Genomic DNA, 23,791 nt, shown 5'->3' on the forward strand with positions numbered 1-23,791 from the left:
TTCAATTTTTCAGTGTCAAATAAATAACCCTCTTTTCTTTTTAAGCTTAAGATAGGACCTGAGTTTTATACTTAATTCAACACACTTAATCTTGTTGTAACACTATTTCACAAATATCAAATATATATAGTACACATTTTGATTAATATAATATAAATGCAGGTTATATTTGCCATATATAGCTACTGTGAAACCAAATACACTCGTCCCACTAAATATAATTGAATAACGTTTCGTATTGAAGTAATTCGCTACTGTTTGATCGTGCATCTAATTACGCGCACTCTTTAGTCCCCGCTGGCCGCGTCTGCGTCTTCATTTTCCGGTTGGGTCATGCTAACGCCCTTCTGCTCTTCTGTACGGTGGTAACATATGTGCCTGTATACTATTGTGGCTAATTACAACTTTGGAGAACACTTGATGCGCTGCATTATGCATCGTTCACTGGCGAATCGTACATGACCTGGATAAAACACTTTCTTGTGTGGTTGTCGGAACTTAGCATTTATTTTTTAACGTTAGCTGTAGGGACATTCTGGTTTTTAATGCTGACGCACTTCATTGTAAAAATTATTTAACCTAGGGAATTGATTCATTCAACCTCGCATTCTGTAGTGAGGGCCCGTGAATTACGTGAATATCCAAACAAGTGTCACAAAAAGTGAACTGATTGATTGAAATTTAAATCACCAATGACACTTGAGAATGAGCATTCATCTCTGTCTTCCGTTTCAGGATGAAAGTTAAACAGAAACGGCTGTTATGTGGATTAAATTCACTTGATCATTTGATATAACTGGTCGTCTACATCTTTTGTTATGAATTTCAGATATCGCCTCCTGGATTTTTACATTAAGCGTCATCATATCCATCTGTCTAAGCAGCCTACGTTGTACCAGGAAAGCTGTAGTACCCAGGTCCTCCCTGAGATGTCATAAGAAACATAGAATCGTGGCGAGATGTTAGCAAAATCTGATTAGAATATTAACCTATTATCGTAAGAGCCGCAGTCTGCCCACCTCTTGGTATGCACCATTCGGCCATCTGCATATTTCGAATTCATCGACATACGCCTCAAACTCGATTCCCTCTCATATTTGACTAATTCAATTTGAAAACAGCTTTAAAGTGGCTTTGTTGTTAATGTGAGGTTGGCATCAGTTACATCTCTTGACTGTAGTACTGCTTTCTGTAGAACCGGAACACCCAGTAAATGTGAAAATAGCATTTGGCGCTCCCATTCTTTTGGTATGAATGAAGGCAATGCCAACGTTACTTTAGTCAACTCGTAATAGTAGAGGATGAGATTTTTACTGATGACTCGCACCCCTAGAGCCCTATCTATGTGTCAGTAACACTCGTCCCTTCCGAATCAAGAGCGCAAAGCACACGCCTAAAGTTGGTTGCCAACTACAATTCAGAAGTTTTTTTGGCAGTTCTAATTTCTCATCACATACCAACCTCTAGAAAATTCCCTCCCTAATTGACCAATTTAGTTTTGCTGGAACATTTTTTAGCCAGCCAAATATTTCCTTGTAAATTTGAAGTTTCGTAACCTTTGTTTGTGTGCGCACACTACCCGCCGGTAGTAAATGCAAATCTCATTTCAGGAGTTTATTCCATGTTTTGAAGTGTAAAAACAAGTAATTTTTCAAAATCATAATTGAGAAGAACATCCTGACCAGGTCTTAACTTCTCAATTAACCCGAGATAACGTGAATTACAAAATTAATTCGAATGTGCATGACCCAGTGAAGTAGTACGCTAGCAACTTACAATTATCCCTAATGAGAGTCACTACTGCGAGACTACTCCTGTGCCGTGCAGAATGTACATTTCTCCCTCTCGAAACGGAGGGAAAAAGCACAAAGGGCTAAATAGGCGGAAAATTTAATCACCAAAAGGAACCGATCGCCTCTTGCGCTTTGCATGATGGGTCTGGGGCAAGCAGGGCAGCGGTGGTGTGAGGTGGCGGGAACCAAGGACGATATTGATACAACATCAAAACGAGTAACACCGGCGACGCTCCGAGGATGGTAGTATTGCGGTGAGCCTCATGATGATAGTCGATCAAACCAGAGACTCGTTCAGATACAAAATTACAATATACAGAGTTGAAAGGAGAGAGAGAGGCAGAGAGTAACGATGATCAAATATCAAATAAATTTGAACAGCTCTCCAACAGTGATTAATGTGGTTTTTGTGTCGGTGTGTTTGCTTGGTTGTGAACATATCAGATAAAATATTGGATCAGCGAAATAAGACGAGATGAGGCAGGAAGGCAGACAGAGAAAGATAAATTAAAAGATTTGGGAGAAATGCACTGTCGGTGGCAATGAATGCGAACGTATGACATTTGCTTCTTGTCGTAGCCGGGAGTCGGGACTAAAAAAAGCTAACTTATGTATCCTCCTACGAAAGCATGCTCTTGCGACGATCGCCGTAAAAACCCCCTACAAATAATAACAGATGATTACATAAAGTTGGTTTGAAAAAGAGGGAGCTCAGTCCTACACTAAATACCAATTTCACCAACCGATGACTCGTGTATTGTAGGGGAGAGGGGCCGCTCCAATACCGCCACCACCGGTGCCATTGTGAAATTGCTGATGGCTAAGATACTGGCCAAAGAGGTTAGAGGAGGGGGCGTGGTGTTCACTCGAGGTCGTGGAGGATGACTGCTTCGAATCACAGTTGAGAAACACCCCTGGAGCGTAGCCCATTATGGTACTCCCGCCCATGCCATTCTGGTTGGGCAAGTAACATCGAGGCGCTATGACAGGTGGCCGCACTGCATTGGTCGAAGCCACTGATATGGGACGCTGATAGGCTGATGTGCCACCAGTGACAAATGCAACCGGCACGCCTCCTCCTGATTGGTGCGGAGGTAGAGGAGGTGGAGGCCCGGCTTGACGGTGCAGGCAGGGCTGCTGTTGATGCACCTGACTCTGTCTCAGCTGATTCTACAGTTTTAAAATCCAACAGGACGACCTATAAGCATCCGCCCAGGCGATTCTTAAGGAGGATAGTCAGCAGCTTAAGTTTATGAATGAGCTCAATAAGGCTTAACGTCTACTTAAATAGCGCAACAAAATGCGTTTAGCTAGTTTAGTACTTAAAGTGAAACCACCAAAAGGGAATGTGGTTGATGATAGATAAAAAAATATTGGAGTGAGGAGCGCACATTGAACTCATTGTAGACAACGGGCATTGAGTTGCGGTAACTGGCGGATCCGTTAGTCCGGTGATGATAGTGTGAATGATGATTGGAAGAAGGAACCTGCGGAGCGATACCGGGGTCCCTGTGGAGTCGTATGCCGGGCACCTCGAAGATGCTGGCACAGTCGGGGAGATTAGCGAGCGTCTCCAATGGAAGGCCCCTGATAACGTCACCTACGGAGGAGGTGGTGGCGGTGAGGGGACGTGAAAAGTAAGCGTGCTTGAGGGCTTCGGCGGCGGAGATGCGTCGGGGACCAGGGTAGACAAGGAGTTTGCTGAGGAGGGCTTGGCCTGATGGTGAGAATTGGGGTGAGAGGGGAAAGCGACCGACCGGTGGATAGGGGCCATAGGTCAGAGCCTTGCTGAAATGCGGGTGGGTGGTCACTCCGGGCCAGGAGTCCTCTGTCGGTGTCCCTGTAAGCACACAGAAGAAGTGAAAAGAAGGTCACTTAGGACAGAGTGCATTGCACAAACTACTCCCAAGTTCATGACAATGCGGTCATCGCACTTTTAGCTATCCTGTATCAATCTGCCTCCACCTACATGCGTACATACGTTCATTCCATAGCATTGCTGGTTCAAAAGTTACATCACTCGTTTTTAATTGAGACAACAGCTTAGCCGACCATTTTGTTCTTAAATCCAGGAGTTTTTATACCAACTCACTAGGACTGCTTGCCATGCACGCGGGGTAGAGCTGCTGGTACTGAAATCGCCCCATAACCAGGTGCGCGATACCTTATTTAATAGTGTAAGAAACTAGAGTTAAAGGAAACCAGGCAATATTCATTTTTCCCGCTTCGCAGCTTTTACGACGACAATGAATGCTAAATCTTTTTGGATACTGCCACCGCGTCAGATAGCAGTGGTCTTAGACTTCCCCAACGAAAATTCATACCTAAGCACGCACTAATAATATGCAGTCGCCGTAAATGTACTCAACGATAAGATCGCATACGCACATGCATACGTAAATACAAATAAACAAATGAAACTACAGTCAGAGAGTTCGAGAGGAAATTCACGCTCTCCGGCCTACTCCACAGCCTGAAGTGATTAAAATTAGCAGTTTCTACCTCCTTAAAACAAAGCTCAGGTCAGCGCAACGGAGTGATCTTTGGTATTCACCAAAGCATAGCCTCTCCTAATGTTGTGAAGGCAGGAGATGGCATTCAGTGAAAAAATAAAAATGAAAGATCACTCCATGGGCATAGATCTAGAGAGCAGAAGTGAACGTGCGCGTGACACCGCCATGTGATCAACGGGCGTAATAAGTATGATCCAGAGGAGTACACACTTCCCGCACTCTTTCTTGAGCAAGAAAGAGCAATACCCCCGAATAGATCATTGGCCAGGGCGCTAAGAGTAGGTAAGAGAGAAGAGGGAGGAAAGAGGGACGCACCAAGGCGCTTGAAGATGAGAGTTAGCTCCTCCTCGACCGTGGAGCCGGGGAAGAGGGGCCACCCGGTGGCCATCTCAAAAAAGATGCACCCCACACCCCACATATCGATATGCGTAGAGTACTCCGTAGAGCCCAGCAACACGTCTGGAGGTCGGTACCTGTGGGGGAAAGGGAATACCCCTGGGTTAGTGTTGCGACCTGACAAGATTTAACACCCTTAATCCGTCTTGACGGCGTAAAGAACCTTCAGGGAAAAAGGGATGATTAAAAAGTTCCGTCAGCAGACTAATTGGTACCTGAGGTAGGACGTTGAATCACTGAACTGAATTCGGACAGCCACGTATAGCATTTACAGATGTTTCGTTTCATTATAACTCAGATTTTAAAATTATCAAAGCTACTACTAGCAAAAACTGCGGTTCAAATAAACCACTATGATGTACCAAACAAGAATGATCACCCTCATTGTTAGGTGCTGGAATACTCTCAAATAACGGCTGGTACCATAGAGCACTTGCCATTCAGATATAGAAAAGTTCTCATTCAGCCAGATGCCAGTAATAACAAAGGGGAAATAAAGTTACTAATATTACATATCCTTACATTTTTATTTTGAGGAAAATGACCCCTTAGTGTCGAAGTGGAAGCGGTGTACTTCCATTTGCAGAAACATTGTTTGACTTTGTGCGCAATTATACAGTGCCGAGTTTAAAAGTCGCCCCATGTTTATTTTTTTTAAGTGAGCTACTAAGATTCAGATAAGAGCTAGGTCTTTAGAGCTAACCAACTTTGAAGACCATTGAAAATACGTTAAATTAGTTGCACCGGAATGAGGACCTCGGATTAGTCCTTTTGAGAATTCTCTAGTACGGCACGCAGAAGTGCTGCTTTCCTGACAGCCTTGCTGAGGTTCTTAAGCATCATTAATCGCAGTTTCGCAGCGAAGTGCAAAACACGTTCAACAATTTTACAGCAGATGATGGAATAAAAAGGAGGTATATTTAATCCATTTTCAATTTTGCAGCGTGTAAGACACTTATGGTTGACATTGCTGGAGCCACCTGAATTAATAAGCAGATCAAAGCACGAAGTAACGTTTTGATTGGAATTCAGCGATACAATGAATTGCGTAGAAAACCTTTTGACCAATAAGATTCACCTGAGTGGTCAAATGGAAGCAGGCTTTGTTCTTGCCCCTTCAAATAGGCGATGCTTCATACACAAGTTAAAACACCGATATGACAGTTGTAATTCTGGTCCCTGGTCAAAACAATCTGAAACCTACCTAAAGCGAGTTTCGATCCCGCAGGCAGCAAAAATTTTCGAAAAAATGCCTGTTTAACGAATAAGGCGATTGCAGATTTTGCCTGGGGTATGAGATTCAAGGAGTGGGAAGAAAGATTACCAGTGGGCGGGGTGTCGTAATCACCCCAGTAGTCTTCTCACTTCAGGCACGTGCATGACGGTGAGCGCCCAAGCAGAAAGCGGGCGCATAGGTGGCAAGACAAACGAATTCACACCGAAAAGTGAGACTAACATTCATTAATTAGGATCCTGGAGAACACTAAAAATTCCCAAAATGGAGCTGCTTAGGTCATTATCTTTGCTTGGTTCGGTACAACGCAGCAAAAGTGAGAAATTTCACAAACCATTTTTGACAGAATTTCGAAAAGCACCCCTACTCGAAATTGTCAGAGCAACTACGAAGTCAAATGTGAATAGTTTAATGAATTTCTACTGAAGAGAAGTAGCAAGTGATGAGAATATTCATCTTTAAAATCGGATCATCTACCACCACAAACAAAGGTGTGCGCCCGCACAAATAGTCTTGTGTAAAAATTTCCCAGGTTGCAAAAAAGACTTTAACACACCCAAACGCCCACTCCCCACTTTCCCCTTTATCCTCCTCGCTCCCCAACCCGTACATACTTACGCGCACCGTAAGCGTGAAGACATTTGGCTGCGTGGGTGTTGACCAGCATGTCCGCAATTACCCACGTCGCAGCAAGCAGCAGTAGCACCGCCAACTACGACCACATGCTTTCGCACACTCGCTGCGACGAACACGCGCACCGCCGATTCGATCGATTTGGGTGCTGCGGTGCTCGCAGCCACGCACGCACCCAAATGCGTGCGCATGCATAATGCAAGTGATCGCGATCCACACCGCTGATCCGGAAAAGGAGCCAAGGTTCACCTGTGAGAGCGGATTTACCGCTGCATGTGAGTTAAAAAACCTCCAACGAAGGCATACAAGCGAAATGCTTGCAGTAATCAGGCGGTTTTTAATGAGACGAGTGAAAACCTGCATTAACGCAGATGAGCACAGGAAGGGAAGATGTGATCCGTTCTCAACTGTGCAATGAATTGCAAATCCTACGTATCTAGCGGTTATTTTGTGATTCGTAGCATATTAGAATATAAAAGTAGTGACCACGAAGCAGTTGCTTCTAGAGTGCGATTTAATTCAGATACAAGTCCATGATTTTTAAATGGAAGGGTTTATCTGCAGCTAGAATCGAGTGGAGCTTTCCGCATTAAAAAAAATTGAAGAAATATTACCATCCCCTATGAATATCAGAGCTAAGAAGCGCTGCGGGAAATGCCCATTGCCACTGAATGTTGACACATCAATGCAAAGCAGCATTATTCCTCAACATATTATTGCCTACTAAAGTCACCGATAAATCATCAAATTGCATCGTACCATGCCCATTCTCAGTTAGATTTCCTCTAGTTTACACGTAAAACAGAAGCGTACAACTGTGGCACCATTTGCTGTAGCTACAGATGGGAATGAGGTATGACAATACCCGAAAGGTATGACCAATTCTGATCCTTCAAATGACCAAGGGTGTCTTACACCTGAAGTATTTGACATTTTAAAAGTACCCGAAACACTGATAAAAATTGATTGGGGAATTTTACTTCATTCAGTGTTCGCCATATACTAAAACATGAAAGCGACGAAAGCGAGGCAAATATTTCGAGAAAGTGTCCCGACCCATGCAAATTTCATTAAGATTTGAGTGTAGACTGCTGCGCAACTTACACTTTAAACTGAATGACGTCTTTGGTAGCTTTCGTAGGCATTAACGCACAAGATTACACTTAAACGCAATTATTTGTACTGAATCTTTTGCATTACTCAAGAAAAGAGATAATGTCACTATTTTAAATATTGCTTCATCAACAACTCCTTGTTGAGATGGTGTAAATGTCCACTTTACCATACCCCACATCACAAAAAATTCACACACCTCTGGTATGAAAGCGATGCTTTTACAGTGATTGAATCCTTTGGTGCATGGATATAGTATTACAACCAAACAGACCTTTTGATAAAAGTTGAGGACTGCAAAACTCACCAGAGGGTAACGACCTCATTGGAGTAGGTCTTGATAGGGATGGATTTGGCTCGAGCCAGTCCGAAGTCGGCCAGCTTGAGGTCGCCACGGTCATTAATGAGGAGGTTTTGCGGTTTCAGGTCGCGATGCAGGATACGGCGCGCGTGACAGAAGGCCAGACCACGGAGGAGTTGGTAAAGGAAGATGCGCACATTCTCTGGGTGCATCAAGTTGTGGCACTCGTGTAGGTACTGCTTCAGGTCTCGTTGCTACAGGATTGAAGAGAGCATAAGGAGGGCTGGTAAGACATCTGCCTCAGACAAACGCGAGGATCTGGTCATCCATTTGATTCAAAGTTAAACCAATTTTACATTGAGCAAACAATTTAAGGTATAAAAGTGAAAATTTGGAGGTAGAATGTTAAGCTATAGGATGTTGTATTCAATTCAGCCATTTTTCTATAGATAATCCAACCAAAGGTCAGCCTTAGGAACGACAAGGTTTGCTGCCGGGGTTACTCTCAACGTGCATTAGAAACGATAAGGTCCTGACCCATCATGGATCAGCTTTTAATTCATCGAAAAAATTGAAGTCCCTTAGTTAGCATCATCACAAAAATTTCAGGAAAACGCGTTTACGTTAAACAACTAAGTGCACCCCCAATTAAATTATTTCCTTTCGATGTTGCAGCAAACAAGGTGTTCGGTATAGACACAGTAAAGCCAAAAGAATTGTGACAGGTAGTGACTGCGTTCCTATTCTCAATTCTGATAGAATCTCAAGCGCGAAAGGGTAATACGCATAGCCTGCTTGAAAATGCCAAAATGGTAGGTGAGACCACATCTGTATAGCAAAAGTAGATGAAATAAGAGTTTATTGGGATTACTTGGCGTTTATAAGATGGCGAGGTATCAAACAAAACGTTTTACTACTATACAGATCAGTGAGTAACAAGGTAAACAACAAGAAATGAACGATATAAGACCCTATCACCCATCAAATTCTTTTTCGCGTGCTCACACATACAACACTGAAGTTACTAAGCCATTAGTACCAAATTTTAAGTAAGTAGAGGTTATGCAGGTATGCTGTTTAGTCTTTTGGGAAGGACATTTGAACATGCATAAAAGGATTGATAATAAAGGATGAATCCTCAAAAATTAGAGAAACCAAAACAAGTTGCACTTCTAGCCTCATTTTTGGGGCAAAACTGACTTTCGAATTCGGAGGTAGTTTAGCATCACAAAAAAGAGCGCCTTTTGCATTCACATGGGGTCGAGCAAGGATTTAGAAATCACCGAATCTCCAACTTAACGGCAAACGAATCAATAAAGGGCGAAGAGGGGTTGTTGCAGTGAGACAAATTTGAATTTCAGATGTACGAGGAAAAGAACGAAAAAAAAACGAATCTTTTGATGAACCACGTACAATACTAAAAGTAGCAGTAGCTTTGCATAAAGTGGGTGGGTTAATATGTGGTTGCGTGCCAAAGGCCATCAAGTGGGTACCCGCTATAACACCCATTTACACGAATGTTCACTAGGCAAGTCAAGATTTGGGATAAAATAAAACATTTTGAATAAGAGCAGTCCAAAAGTATAAGTAAATGAACTATTAAAACATTGCTTGGTAATTGCCTTTGATTAAAGCAAATCAGTCCAATCGATTTTGGGGAAAATATCGAAATTATTACCTATAAAGACAAAACACGAGGAGAGAATTCAAGAACAGGTAAGCCACGATAAGCCAAGGGAAAGGGAAATTAAAGTTGTGAAGGGGTTTCCTCCTCAAGGTAGCATACATGAACACTAACAAACTCCAGGAACGTTGTAGGCTTCGCCAAAAGAGGCTGCTTCAAGGAGCCTGAGAAAAAGCTATCCAAAGGCGTAAATTATCCCAGTGATAATGACTCAGCAACCATAACCTGTACTCCCTAATGCGCTATCCAAATAACTCCGATGAGTCACACACCTTCCCTTTATCCGTAAAGGTGTACATTGAGGAGAACGTGGAAGGAGGACACAAGTAGATGTGGATGGCATATACAATACCCCACTGTAAAATTCGTGGAGGAAGCAGCATGGATGGAAGAGGTTAAAGAATCATTTGAAAAGAGACGCAAATGGATGCGCCAGTGGAGGAGGGATAAAAAGACTGACAAAGAAGAGGAGCATCTAGTCAAGAAAACGCAATCCGAAATGGTGGGAGCTAATGCCTCACACCGCGTTGCCACATGCGCACAATCCCATAATAAGACGAATAATAAGGAATCGGACACATCCGTGACATCTACACGCGATAGGAAAAGTTATTCAAGTGCATTAAAGCAAGCTTGAAATAAGTTGCTTTGGCGTACCCCTTCCCAATTTTATGACTGCAATAACTGCTTTTATTTAGGATCCGCTCCCACACCACTTGAGCATATTAACAGTTCTTGAATTTCAAGTAGTGACAATTAAATATCCCCTAAGTTTTTGCATTCAGTTATGCAAAATTGCCTCCCTAAGTGAACAACAAAAGCCATTCTAGCTGGTAAAAGCGACATCGTATAGTAGAAGTAAGCTGAAAACAAATGTACAACAGAAACTGCACTTTCCTTCCATTATCAGTAGGAATAATAGGGGGGAAAGGAACCGAATCAATAAAGCACAAACCAAACGGGATCCCATGACGGACATGCAAATCTCACGATCTTTGTAGGAACCTTACCAAGTTTCGAGAAGAAAGGGCAACAATTGCCTGTTATTTTTTGTGACACCTTGAAAAACTACTAGTAAAGACAATTATGTAGCTCCTCTGAGCAAAAGAGTGAGCCGGAGGAAGCCATGAAAGAGAAGAGCAAACGTGATACCCGGTTGGATTGTGGCAGGTGCAGGCGAGCGCAAAAAGGGAAGCTACTTTTCCTTCTCCACAGAAGAGCGAGTGATAGGGATTGGGAAAAACACAGAAAACGAAGCTAGGAAGGAGCTCTACACCTTACAACTGCATTCCTTTGTCTACCCTACCCAGCCCACACCTCTGCTTCCAAGCCTGCTTTCCTACGGCGTAGCGCTACACTTTTTATGGGTGAGGGATTGCACGAAATATGGTATTAGCGGTATCCTACTTATGTTAACACACCTTTATGATTTAGTTTTATGAGTGTGGCATTAAGCGAGTACGCACAAACACATGTTTTGAATCGTAAAAGCACAGTCTAAGTTGGCTTTGTGTCACTAGAATGTTCATTCAACAGATAGTAGGCAATTTAGATTACTACACTTTGGTTAGTCGGATGTGTGGAAGAGGTTGAAGATTTTCAGTTAAGCTGCAACATACTTTAATAACTAGGATCAATAACATATGACCGTGTGACCCGGTGATTTTAACTTTACTGCACCATGGTGGACACGGGTTTTGAACTTAACTGAAGTTGAATTTCGGGACACTGCCAAGATGCTACCTACCGATATAGCTAGGCAAACACTGCGCCACTTAACCCAGGTAGACATACCGTTACCGGTGTCGGAACAAAAGTGGTAACCCAAGAGAAGGGAGAGAGTCAGTAAAAGTGAGTCATTGCGGAAAAAGTTCAAAAAGTTTGTACCTTTCAATGTAAAAAAGAAGAAAAGCAACAGAACATCCCACAGTGAAAGCTAAGCCTTGAAATACTCCGAAGATCAGCCTACATCAATTTTGCAGCAATGTGAAGGAAGCTAGTGTCTGGGTAAGTAGATACAAAGAGCGAGCAAGGTACGAACTCAATGGGTAAAAAAGTGAGGCTGAAAAGAAAATAGTGGTTCACTTCTAGAAAGTAAGGGGTGGAGTTTTGAGAAGTTTACACAAAAGACGTCAATCATACACAGCATTACAGCATCCCAAATGTATCTAAAGTGGCTCTCAACAGCCGCTTTAGATATTAGCATCCGCGCAGGATAATAATTAGACAGATCAGTAAAAATATCCTATCCCCAGTTTTGACATGACTGAAATTGTAATTATTCACGAGAAAGGCCACTAAAACAGGAGAATTTCGCCCTTGCAACTCCGTCAGACACTAGATTCAGTCATTGTTGACTCAAGAGTCATATGGCCATGGTGGATAGCGTGCGGTGAAACGAGTCAATCGGCCCATGAGATATAAGGTCACAAGGGCAAAGGTTAGGGAATAATGATTCACTAGGTAGTCGAGATTTGCGACAATGGGAGTAGGAACTTCGCCAATGAGACCACCACTACAACCTTACCCTGTCCTACAGGTGTGGATAATTGTGGAACTAACACACGGTACACACACATTTCGTCTGAGATCATAGAATGCACTTCCGCATTATTTTGTTGGTTTCTTAGGCAAGACGAAAACAAACATCAAAAAAAGGTATAACGTGAATGGGGCTACCAGTCATACATATTCAACGCTTCGTCAATGGACTATCACGCTCCGAGCTCGGGGTTTGCAGTTTCGTCTCCCTCACTATCGACGCTGATTCATTTGGAAGGCTGTAACTATTAATTCTGAAACTGAATGGGCCTTGGATAAAAGAAACAATTATCAAAATTTGGTGAAGTAGTGGACACCCAAATTGAACTATTCGACACCGATTGATGGCTACCAAATCAACAAAATGATGTGACATTTTGAGGGCAATTTGTAAGAAAAATAAGAAAAAAAATGTTTCACTCAAATATTTAAGAGCAAAGAAACATGTACGATAAAAAAGACCATATGAGTCGAGCTCGTGTGTATCATTCGCGGGTTGTGATATACAGGAACTAAATTATAGGACAAACACGATACAATACTAAAGTTTTATTACAATCTCCCAGATCACCGGTAGCGAACTGAAGGATGCAAAATAAACAAAATCTCATTAGATTCGTTGATGATTTCGCAGATTTGGTAATCTTACAGAGGTCAATCTGAGGTCAAGCTGATTTCTCTGAGTTATGCATTTTGACTGATGGAATCTCTCATGAAGTCAAAAGGACACTGAAAGTGACCTAGAAAAAAAAACATTCAAGAGATTCCTATGACTGAGCGAATAACAAAAAGGAGCTAGTGGACTAAATGTGTTTCTACACAAATAGGGAAGAGGACAACAAGGCTTAAATCATAGCCCATAAATTAGGGCATGACACCAGTATAGTTGCCGCCGTTTACGTTGGTAGGCTAATTTCGCGTGACAGATTAGAATAGTTCTACACGAGGTGAAAGGCTGATTACAACAGGCAAGCCACAGCATCAGCTAGATGCGATTATAAAGGTGCATCATTTGATGAGTCGGAGTAGTAAAGCGAATGAGGATGTAAGACGGTCTGGACCATTTACCAAGCCTGCGCGCTCGCGTGCATATGTGCGCGTGGCATACGAGGACCGGCCAAAAGGCTGCTGCCACCACCGCAACCATCGATCTGTGGTCGTGTGTCAGGCAGAGGAACGCGGCGGGTGTAAATTACACCGAAGACACACCGTCTCTTGCCCTCGCAATCACCTCCTAGAGCAAATTAGTCATCCCCTCTGGTGCGGTGGGAGAGAACAAGAGGAAGAAAAAGCAAAATGGATGTTTGCGTGTGGTCTGATGCCCATGTGTTTTGAGCATCAGTTTGAATCCAGTATTTAAACCAAAAACTCCAATTATTATGAACTAAAGCCTCCGTTAAGCAAGGGCATTTGAATCCACCCAAATGGTATGCGATGGTTTGAAGCAGAGCAGCAATAAAAATCAACCTGTATTATGGCACAACACCATGTATAATAAATAAAGAGGAGGGGGAAACGCGTTACATAAATACCGGAATAGGGTACGAGAACGATGATCTTGACCAACTACAAGGTGCTGAAAAGTTCACCTCGGAATGAACGTTAAATCTGGCGTAACAAGCACGTATTGAGGGTGTGAATTTTAACTACAACTAATAAAAAATAAATAAAAAAGTATGTGCTAGAATTCATAAACCTGCACCAAATATGGTCAGGTAAGATTAATTTTTATCCAAAAAATCGGATCCCCTTTATTACCAAAAGGATTGAAATGTCAACAACTGGCTGACTAGTTTATTCCATCGTTCCCCATGGCTGAGACCGGTAGCGGTCACTGCTTATAAAGAGACATGATAACAATGAACAGTGATTGAGAGGAACCACACACAGCGGAAGCTGTGCGTTTGGTGAAGAACCACCACGCCACATCGAAAGGCGCAGAACCGTTAGCAGGAAAAGATTCCTCAAATGTGGTGAAAGGATGAACATGTGAAAGAAATGGAAGCTATTGAGACAAATCCAAAGTCAATTGTGCCAAACTGATAATGCGTCCATTTTGATAGCCAGATTTGTAGGCTTCACTGATCAATTTTCGGGTTGAAGCACCAAAAGGGTGGGATTTGTGTATGTGCCTCCCACTAAAAGTGTCAATTAGGGACACTGCGTTCAGTCATTAAGTCAAATTAAATGGAAGGTACGTGTGGTAGTACCACATTCACAAACCTCGGGGAATCGTCAATTACCTCTTAATGTCGCCCACCTTAAGATTGGCGTTACAACCAGTGCTGCATTCTTAACCAAATGCTGTGATAATGGTGGTGAATGTGGGAGAACTTACCAGGTACTCAAAGACGAGGGTGAGGGACTTCTCAGTGTGGATAATATCATGGAGAGTAACAATGTTGGCGTGACGTAGGTCCCTCAGCAGACTGACCTCTCGAATGGCGGTGCAGGGCGCGCCCTCCTCGTGTTCCAGTCGGATTTCCTTGAGCGCCACCAGATTCTCCGTCAGTAGGCTCCTGCCCTTGTATACTGTCGCGTAAGTGCCCTACAACACGATAACAGGAATCACCATGCAGAGGTGTTATCATTTGCTTCGCTTTGACACCATGGCTAGTCCAACCATTTACCAGACGCCCCACCCTAGCAATAAACATTTCAATGAAGACACAGCCACATGCAGCACTCCCAAAAAACAAAGATTAGCATACACACTCACCATAATAATTTAGGTAAATGCGATCAAAACATGACTTGGATACAGCAAAAAATACATCTTGGCTTTCATAGGAAGCAAAGCAAGCTATTCATACAATCGAAGGAACGGTAAAATGGATGCATTTATGAAAAAGGCAAAGACTTTCCTAAACTACCAGCTGGTGAGCAGTGTAGATAAAATGTCCAAAAAAGTAGCTTAAGAGAGCTCCAGCAGGATTAGTATTACTACTGAATTTTAATTCTTTTTACCAAAAAACGCCGCGTAAGTACTGCCGATCAGTCAAGACATCCATGGGAGAGAAAAAAGGAAGAAATACAATCGTGGCAGCAAGGGGCGCATATCTCGCTAGCAAAATGGGCGAAGGGACTGAAAATCAAGCCTCAGTTGCTGCTGCAACAGCAACAAATTGCTCGGCGCGGCGGGGGAGGGGGTGGAGGCGGGATGAACACGGAGAGAGTCTGGCCTAATTGACATCGTCCCGACAACAGTTGTGTACGCTCACTAACCGCAATTGCAGCCAACTCATTAGGCCGAGCGAAACACCCTAGATTTGTCCCCTCGATTTACTGGATTTCTATCCTTCCTCGTTCCACAAATGCGAAAAGTCCGGGCGAAGCTTGCTAATTGCACTCTTCGGCAAAATTTATATTCACCATTAAACGCTTTAAAATCACAAGGACACATTGAGATGTTAATAGTTTAGAGATGGAGAGAGAGAGAGAGATAATTGTCATTTGCTGGACAAATCACTTGATAAGGGAATGTTGAGGCACACAAAAACGGAGTAGTGCTCGTAGAAGGCTATTAAAGTGTCACAAGCCATAGTTGGAATGAAAAATTGGATTCGAAGTATGGGATTGAGACCGTGAGCACTTTCGCACGGGAGCCACTCCTGTGCGGCGTGCCGAGGTGATTCTTACGGCAACAGCGGAACAGAGCGTACCGTCAGGGCCAAATTAGGAGACTCCTCCGCCACCAACACGAAAGCCCCTGACAAGCAGATTTTTGGCCGAAAAGACAAAAATGCAGAATCTTGGCTTGATGGATACAACGGACAACAAAAGTGAGTGTTTCTTCTACTGGAGCAATGATAAGGCGTGTTCTTTTCCCCAAAACACTTAGTTATTGAGGCATCGAGAAAGTATGAAATAACCCATATTCTTATCTAGTGTATTCTTATTCCAATACCCAGTTCGAATGGTTAGGGTTTTGGAGTAAGGAAGGAGGTCAAACCATGCGGCAGGTTCGCACCTGGATGGCATTAGAACAGTTGAGAAAAACGAGTGTTTACCTTAAAACACTCATAATTAGTGGACAGAATATGGAGCAAAGTACACCTATTTGCGACTGGATGCTTTACATGAATTCCCCAAAGTTACGTGCCAAGAGCGGTGTCCATCAGAAACCAAAAGTGTAAAAGGGCCTAAAATTCAAGCAAAAAATCTTGCTTTGAGTACAATTGACAAGGTTTTTCAGGCCGAAACCCACGTAGAAAAAGCGTCCACAAGAGCGGCCTAGGATTGTGATTGGTAGTTTGCACTAAACAGCGCATAAGGCTCCACAACGCCTTGGGCAATTTCGCCCCAAATTATAAAAATGCGGCACCAAAACAGTTACGTAAAGCCAGGCGATACGCGTGATTCGTGCTCACAAAGAGGATACTAAGTTCAGAAACAACGGAAGCAAAGCAATACATTTAAACGGGAATGGTTACAAGTATTCATTTTTATCAGCTAAATAAATATGCAAGAAACATGATTTACTTAAATTTCCTTGCCCTCCTCATTGAGGAGAGCGAGAACAAAATCCTCAGAACAGTTACTATCTATTAATCCGAGGGAGAGCAGGAGATACGAATGATCTTCTGATCATTTTTGGTTCAGATTAAGGGAATTGGGACGGCGCTCATCTTTGCCAAAAAATCTTTGATTAATCGTGAATGAGAAATTCGCAAAAGCCTCAGTACACGCTTTAGCCAGGCAAAATACGTTATCGAAACCGCTCCCATAAACCTTGCGAATATTCCGGCATCTGACATGAGCACACGGATAGAAAAGTATTATTTAAATAGGGACTTTAAGAGTAATATAAATGCATGTCTGAAGTTCCCACGATAAAAAAGGGTCGATCACTGTTTGTCAACTGCTGCCGCATGTAGCTGCGGAGTCCGAAGGAGAGTTCATGCGTCTAAAATTGCGTAATTATGTCACCTTGCACATTGGATGGTGTGCAGAGTGGAAGAAAAAGCATGAATGATATTCAACTACGTCAAGCGTATTCACATCAAAAATACGCGTGAGCCTGTTGAGGGTGTTGTGATGATGATGGCTAGATAGTGGAACGCTAGCACATCAAACAAATCCATACACAACGCCGACTTGTCTAAACAGTCTCCAATTTTGCGTGAAAAGAGGCAAATATCAGTCAAATCTGCTTGAGAGCCACAAAAAGGCAAGCTTGAAGGTTGTATTGAAGCAAGATACAAGCATTCGCGCGTGTGAATAGCAAAAATGTGACATTTACGGCATATTCGGGAGTGAATGAAAATCATTGACCGAACGCAATTATGAGAAACAAGGGCTGGAAATTTTAACAAAAAAAAACTAGAGTAGATTCTGGTAAGGGCAAAACCTTGAAGATATCACATTTAAGATGAACGTGAAATGAAGGCCGCGACACAGCCAAGCTACACAAATCCACTGTACTTGGACTTATGTTTATTGTGATAATAAATATTTACCTTTATCACAAATCAACAGCGCACGCACATACAATTATGTTCAAACAACAGCCGGAAAGCTTGCGTGACCACGTAAAGACAAGTGAAATGGAAGGCAATTTAAGATGGCGTTTACTTATTTGACTTAAAGATTACCAAATACAAAACCGCAAAGTACCACTCAAAAGGTGGTTAAGTTTCAGGAGTCTAATGTGAAGACTGAGTTTATATTTACTGATGAAAGTAGGCCGAATCGGCACTGCAGTGGGTGGATGTAGACGAATATGAATTCACAACAGTTTGGGTGCATGGATAATCTGAGACCAATAAAAGGTCAAGACCAGGAATGAGAAAATGAGACAATCAGGACGGGTGGACATACTCCTGAATTATTACAAGATAGAAAGGGGAACATGGTTCGTTAGCGTTGCCTACCATTACTGGTTGCAAGAAGTATTTCCATTCCCAAGTTTGTAGCACACAAAAAGAAATGCCAGGAAAATAAGTCTCTACCCGGTGCTAGTGTATGTACGTGTTTGTGTAGCACACAGCCCCAGTCATTACACGCGCGGTTCTCTTTCGACGAGAGGCGAGAGGGGAGGAGGTAGTGGTGGTGGAGAGGTCAGCAGTGGTGGTAACGGAAGGAAAGATTACTCCTGACAGCCGTGTGTGTTTGCAAGAGGAGGAGGGGCGCATGTGGAAATGCTGCTGATTCATACAGACGCACAGACGAACGGAAGCGACTTAGTAAGGCGGTTGCAGCTCTGAGGCCATTGGCCACCTCATACAATCTCCTAAGGGAAATCAACTTGAAAGAGGTTGTTTAATTATTTCACTTTGTTTCGTACGCATCCGACTAAACAGAACGTGACACTGTTTCAGAGGCGTATAGTATGGAGTTTGTTGACACTTAACTGAACCCCAATTCACCAAGACACTCCTAAGGCAGGTAAACTTCCAATTTGAATCGCATACTCACCTGTCCAAGGAGATCCAACTTCGCGTAGGATTGCAATTTTCCGAACCCGATTTCTGACTGAAAAAAACCAAACAAGAATAAACCTAATATTTTAGTCGAAGTAACACATGAAAACTGTTTAATGTGGACATAACAAAATGTTAGTGCATGATAAAAGTGATTTTACATACAGCTAACAAAACGAGTTGATAAAAAGTAGGCGCTGGAAGTAAATATGGTAGCAACTATACGACGAGGATTATGACGAAATCAAAAATAAACAGTACTAAAAACAACCACTGTAATAATTTGGCAGTATTTAAATGATTAATTAGAGAAACATCATCTAGAGATAATCATAAATGGGATTACTAGATTTTCAGTTGGTTAAATAATCACACGTTCGATGGGACAGTTAATACAACATATGTGTACTTCCATTGAGACTAGTTTCAAAAACGAAGATCTAGGGGAGTGTAGTCGAAAAAGAATAAAGGTAAGAGCATCAATGATACACTTCCCCAATGTAGAGCAGTTAAAAATAACTAGCACGGCATATATCAAGACAGCCTCTCTCTAACCCTTCAGATATGATTTATCTGTCAGATTCAAGGAAGTACTAAAAAAACGCAGATCCTTCGGATTATGCTCTCTGAAAAATGTAAGGCATTCATAAATCGTCCGAACATAGATTAGACCTGGAAAAATGGCTACAAAAAGTAGTATAGCATCTCAGATACAGAGGTCAGTCATCTAAGTGACCCTTCTGAATGCCAGCCCATGATGCTGGGCAAAAAGAGGGGGGTGTACACTTCACCAAGGATGAAAGTGCAACCTGAATACTTATTCATGAAAACAGGGAAACTAATGGCAGATGTTGAAACCGAAGAAGACGAGAAAAATGAGCAAAGACATTTACTGCACTTGCCGCAGCGGAGACTCCAGCTGGTGTTTCAAAATCTCAAATTTAGTTACGAAAGCGAGAATTCATCCAAGTCAAATAAGTAGTGACATTAAAAGTAGACAGATAGATTAGACAAATCAGTCGGAAAAGTGCCAGAGCTAATTCTACAAACTAGCATTTAGAGCCCAATGTCCGCTCTCCTGATAGTTGGGAAACAACACACCGGTAGAGCACATGGTATAAAGCAAACCGAAAACTTGATCATTTGATACAGTTACTATGATACAGGAGAAGGAATAGATACTAACTTCAGGATATCATGTTACATCGGATTAGACAAGTGTTTCGTCATATGAGTAGTGATATGACACCAAACTGAATAAACGTTCCGACTGTCGATGTATTGGTTGTTCTCAGTCAATGATGTGTAAAATGCGATCCGAGCTATCAAAATTCCACGCACACATCTAAGCTAATCCTGGGCATCCTATGGCAATGCATTTTGATTATGAATAAAACCGTAATGAAAACATTGACCCTATACCAAGCCAGCCGATGCTAACTGCAAGCCTCCAATTGCATTCTTTTCCACCCAATACACATGACAGTCAAAGACGCGTGCATTCTTGCCCATTCATTGCAGTAATTATGACCTAGTGGAGTGCATGTGTCGTCCCCGCGTGCCTTGCGAACTGCGGACTGAAAGCCAAAAATAAACAGGTTGCACGGTGGTTAAAGGCGCGCAATCTGAGGTATGAAATCAAACAACAGATAGGAGAATAAAGATAAACGATGGCATTAACGATGGAACATCGTTTTCACCAATATTCCGAGGGTTAGCAATGAAGGCAAACAATTCTCATAAAAACAAATAAACAGTCAGCTAATTACTCAATCAATAAGAAATAGGTCGCATGCAAGTGATTTTGCATAGGGAATCAAAAGTGTTAGTGAATTTTGAAAATACTATGATATAGAGGAAAACCTCGTAAGGCCATACGCAAAAAACCAAAACTAGCGGGGTACTATTACGTTAAATAAGTGAATTAGGAGAAATACAGAACTAAAGACGATAGCATTTGAATTCGGAAGTGAAGTCAAATATCATCAGGATAGTGATTTACTGATTAGCATATCCGGTTCATGATGGTTTTCCACGAATACCACAAAGTGACCTACTGATGCTTAACTACGCGTAGTAACTTTATATAGCTTGACAGTATATTCCAAGGATGTTTATTTAAAGCGATGTTGTTGAGCTTTCGCCTTCAATATCATCGTCATAAATGCCAAGGAAATCGCCACAGGCGAGACCTGCCTTTTAAAACTAGTTGGTTACCTTATAAAAATATAAGCGGTTTGATGGAAAAAAGATAGGAAATTGTGGGAAGTCGTTATCAAAGTAACACCTAATAAACATTTAAGATGAAAGATTTAGCACCGTGTCTGATGGAACCAACCAGAAGTTCAATTGTATTTTTAACATTTCAGTGAGTGAAGTCAAGGAGTTTCGGAGGATGCGAAACAAAAGACATTTGCTAATTATTTCATAAGTAGTTAACTTAGTGAAAACAAGATACCCAGTTTACCTGGGGATTGTTCACAAAAAGTCAGTATTCCCTGCGTGCACAATGCTTTATAACGAAACCACTAACACGGTTTTGCCCTTATTCTCGGGCAGGTTCTATAAAACACACGAATAAAATAAAATCCTAGCAGCACATTCCTAGCATCTCGCGGCTGTAATAGAAAAGGAGAATGTGTGCCAGGTCAGCGAAGTATTTTGCTCTGTCGCCAAGGCATTGGAAATTTCCGTCAGGTACTACCACCAACATGGTTTCTCTTGAATACCCCCAGTTAGTACTATCACAACACACTCACGACTCAACACATTGTGCCATCGCGAGATTAGGCCATTACCAAAACTTGATAACCTCATTATAATCACGCACGAAGCGCCTAAGTAAAATTTTAAAAAATTTCAAGGCTCAATTAAAATTATCAAGTCTGAGCCTCTATAAACGAGACTGCGATGTAGCATGTTTCACATTAAAGGATGGCTTATTGGGATGTTCCAGTAAATGTAGATAATAGAGAGGTCAATCCCATTCTTATCCGGCAATAAACAGCGGTGCTTAGCTGAACGCAAGCAGTAAAACAATGGGGAAGGAAATCCCTTTTGAGAATAGTGGAATGGCTAGGATCCGGCGGGAACGGGAAGAAGTGAGTTAACACATAACAGTGCCACGGACAAAGAAATTCTTATCAGATAGGAAAGGAGAAACTCAACTCCAAGGAAGAGAAGAAGCAACTCGAATGACATGATGCGATTTGTATTGAACAAAGTGGTCGGGAAAAACCGGCTGCTGGTGATAAGTGGAAGAAGACCTAACCAGAAAGAATAAAAAACTAGTAAAAGTAGGACACAGTAATAGTGGAAAAAGAAGGAGTCGAACGGTGGTGTATGCTTAATCTAGCTAATTCCACGATACGTGTATAATCTGAAGGAATTTGCGGATCATCACCGTTGAAGAAGTACTTGCATCAATGTAACACAAATTTATGACAATTCACAAACTGTACACAGTCACCGGAATGGACACAATTCAACAGCACATTGGTTCAACGAGGAAATTGCACCTCAAAGTGAAGAGAGAATCGGTTTTGGGGACTGATGCATAAAAGTTGTGATTTTGAATGGAAATTTCAATAAGGTGATGACTGAACCGTTCTTCGTGGGATATATGGTATTTACCTGGGACATTGAAAGTTGAGTGTTGAAATGAATGAGAAGCCAAGGAAAAAGTTAACTGACATAGAACCGAATTACAACTGAATAGGTTTTTTCAACTGAATTTTAATATGATCCCAAAAGACTAAGATACCGCAGAACTAGATAATTTTAAGTTGTTGTGCAAAGGAGACGAAAAAAGCTTAAGCCCATGGCACAAGACTACTTAGAAGCCAAAACATGCAAAAACTGTGACTGGACTTGGGTCCAATCCCAAATGATTTAATGGATTAAGCCAACTAATGAAACTCTAAAGAAAAAAAGATTTACTCGAGTAATTAAAAAACCCTTCTGAGCAACTGATCTAAAATTACAACCTCCGTAGTAAAGTTGAGCTGTCTGCCTATTGCAATGGATGACACAAACGCTGAAAAGAAAGGCAGAATCCAACCGATAGCATTTGTTTGTCAACAGAAAAAAAGTTTTTCTGACTTTCTCAACTTGGTAAAGAATTGGGTCACGATAAAAGATATTTAGGAATGTAAAATAACTGAAGCCTTGGAAGGAGTCAAGTGTGATAACGGTGGGTCAGGAATGGTTTCAGGTTGTGCGTGACGACGGTGTTCAGGAGGGCTTGGTTAGCACACCTATTAAGATGACAGAAACATTCATAAGCGCCTTGTTAGAGAAAATGAATTGATTAGTGCAAACAATTACTACCGGATACCCCAAAATGGCAGGTAATACAGCAAAAACGAAATCAGAATTAAAATTCATGAAATCGAAAGCTTCAAAGCAAGTTTCCCAAGGTTGCAAAAAAAAGGTAAATAGGCAATGGAAAGTTTTTGCCCACTTTAATTTATTAAATGACAGGAAAAGGAATAGGAACAAGTGGCCCAGCTTGTGCGTGCGCGTAAACTATGGCTTGTCAGTTGTTTTCAAATGCACAACTTGTGGTTTTTAGCCATTGTGAGAAGTCAAACAAAAACGGATTCACATTCATCTCAAAGTCAAACAATTCAAATGCCAGAAGTCACGCATTTACATGTGAATGCGCCTCAGAAACAACATGCTACACCCTACAAACAGAGCAGAAGCACCAAAACGTCTTCCATCCAGAGTAATTGGGTGATACTGTACCGAACAAAGTATCCCTAAAAAGCTCTTGAAAGATTTATCCGTTTTCTGTGACTATTTTTAAGTGCCCTAACATAACCAGTTCGCATTGTTTTTTAACTTGTAATAAGAACCTCTCTTTGCTAAGTTAGGCTTTGCCAATAGACCATGGAAGGGCGGGAAAATGTTAAGTAAACACGACAAGAGCAAACACTTAGTTTGGACAAACTAAACAGCTGCTATTGCACATGTGACAAAGACGCCAGCGACCTAGTGAAACCACCACAGTGAACAAACCAATTCAGAGGGGCAGCAACAGCAGCAAAAGGGCAGTTACGACAAAATAGTTCGAGGGGTCAGGTTACAAGCTCTCGAAGAACATAATGTAAGGCCTGAAAATGAAACCTTGGCACGTACATATATATGTAGCTGTGGT

At 42.0% G+C, this 23,791-nt stretch overlaps 1 protein-coding gene across 1 annotated transcript in view; it reads right to left on the bottom strand. All coding sequences in view use genetic code 11, as the record gives it.

Annotated features, from left to right (window-relative positions):
- Window positions 1-2,412: 2,412 nt before the first annotated feature.
- The window catches only part of EGR_00287 (Cell division protein kinase), a gene marked incomplete at both ends in the record, with an annotated part of 29,676 nt that continues 8,297 nt past the window's right edge, over window positions 2,413-23,791 (bottom strand). The window contains 8 exons of the mRNA XM_024489536.1: window positions 2,413-2,453; window positions 2,537-2,963; window positions 3,185-3,633; window positions 4,622-4,779; window positions 6,695-6,838; window positions 7,990-8,237; window positions 14,547-14,756; window positions 18,626-18,682. Of these exons, the coding sequence (XP_024356214.1) occupies window positions 2,413-2,453; window positions 2,537-2,963; window positions 3,185-3,633; window positions 4,622-4,779; window positions 6,695-6,838; window positions 7,990-8,237; window positions 14,547-14,756; window positions 18,626-18,682 (1,734 nt within the window). The remainder of the gene's footprint in view (window positions 2,454-2,536; window positions 2,964-3,184; window positions 3,634-4,621; window positions 4,780-6,694; window positions 6,839-7,989; window positions 8,238-14,546; window positions 14,757-18,625; window positions 18,683-23,791) is intronic.

This window comes from Echinococcus granulosus (genome assembly GCF_000524195.1).
Source record: "Echinococcus granulosus chromosome Unknown EG_S00001, whole genome shotgun sequence".
NCBI lineage: Eukaryota > Metazoa > Platyhelminthes > Cestoda > Cyclophyllidea > Taeniidae > Echinococcus > Echinococcus granulosus.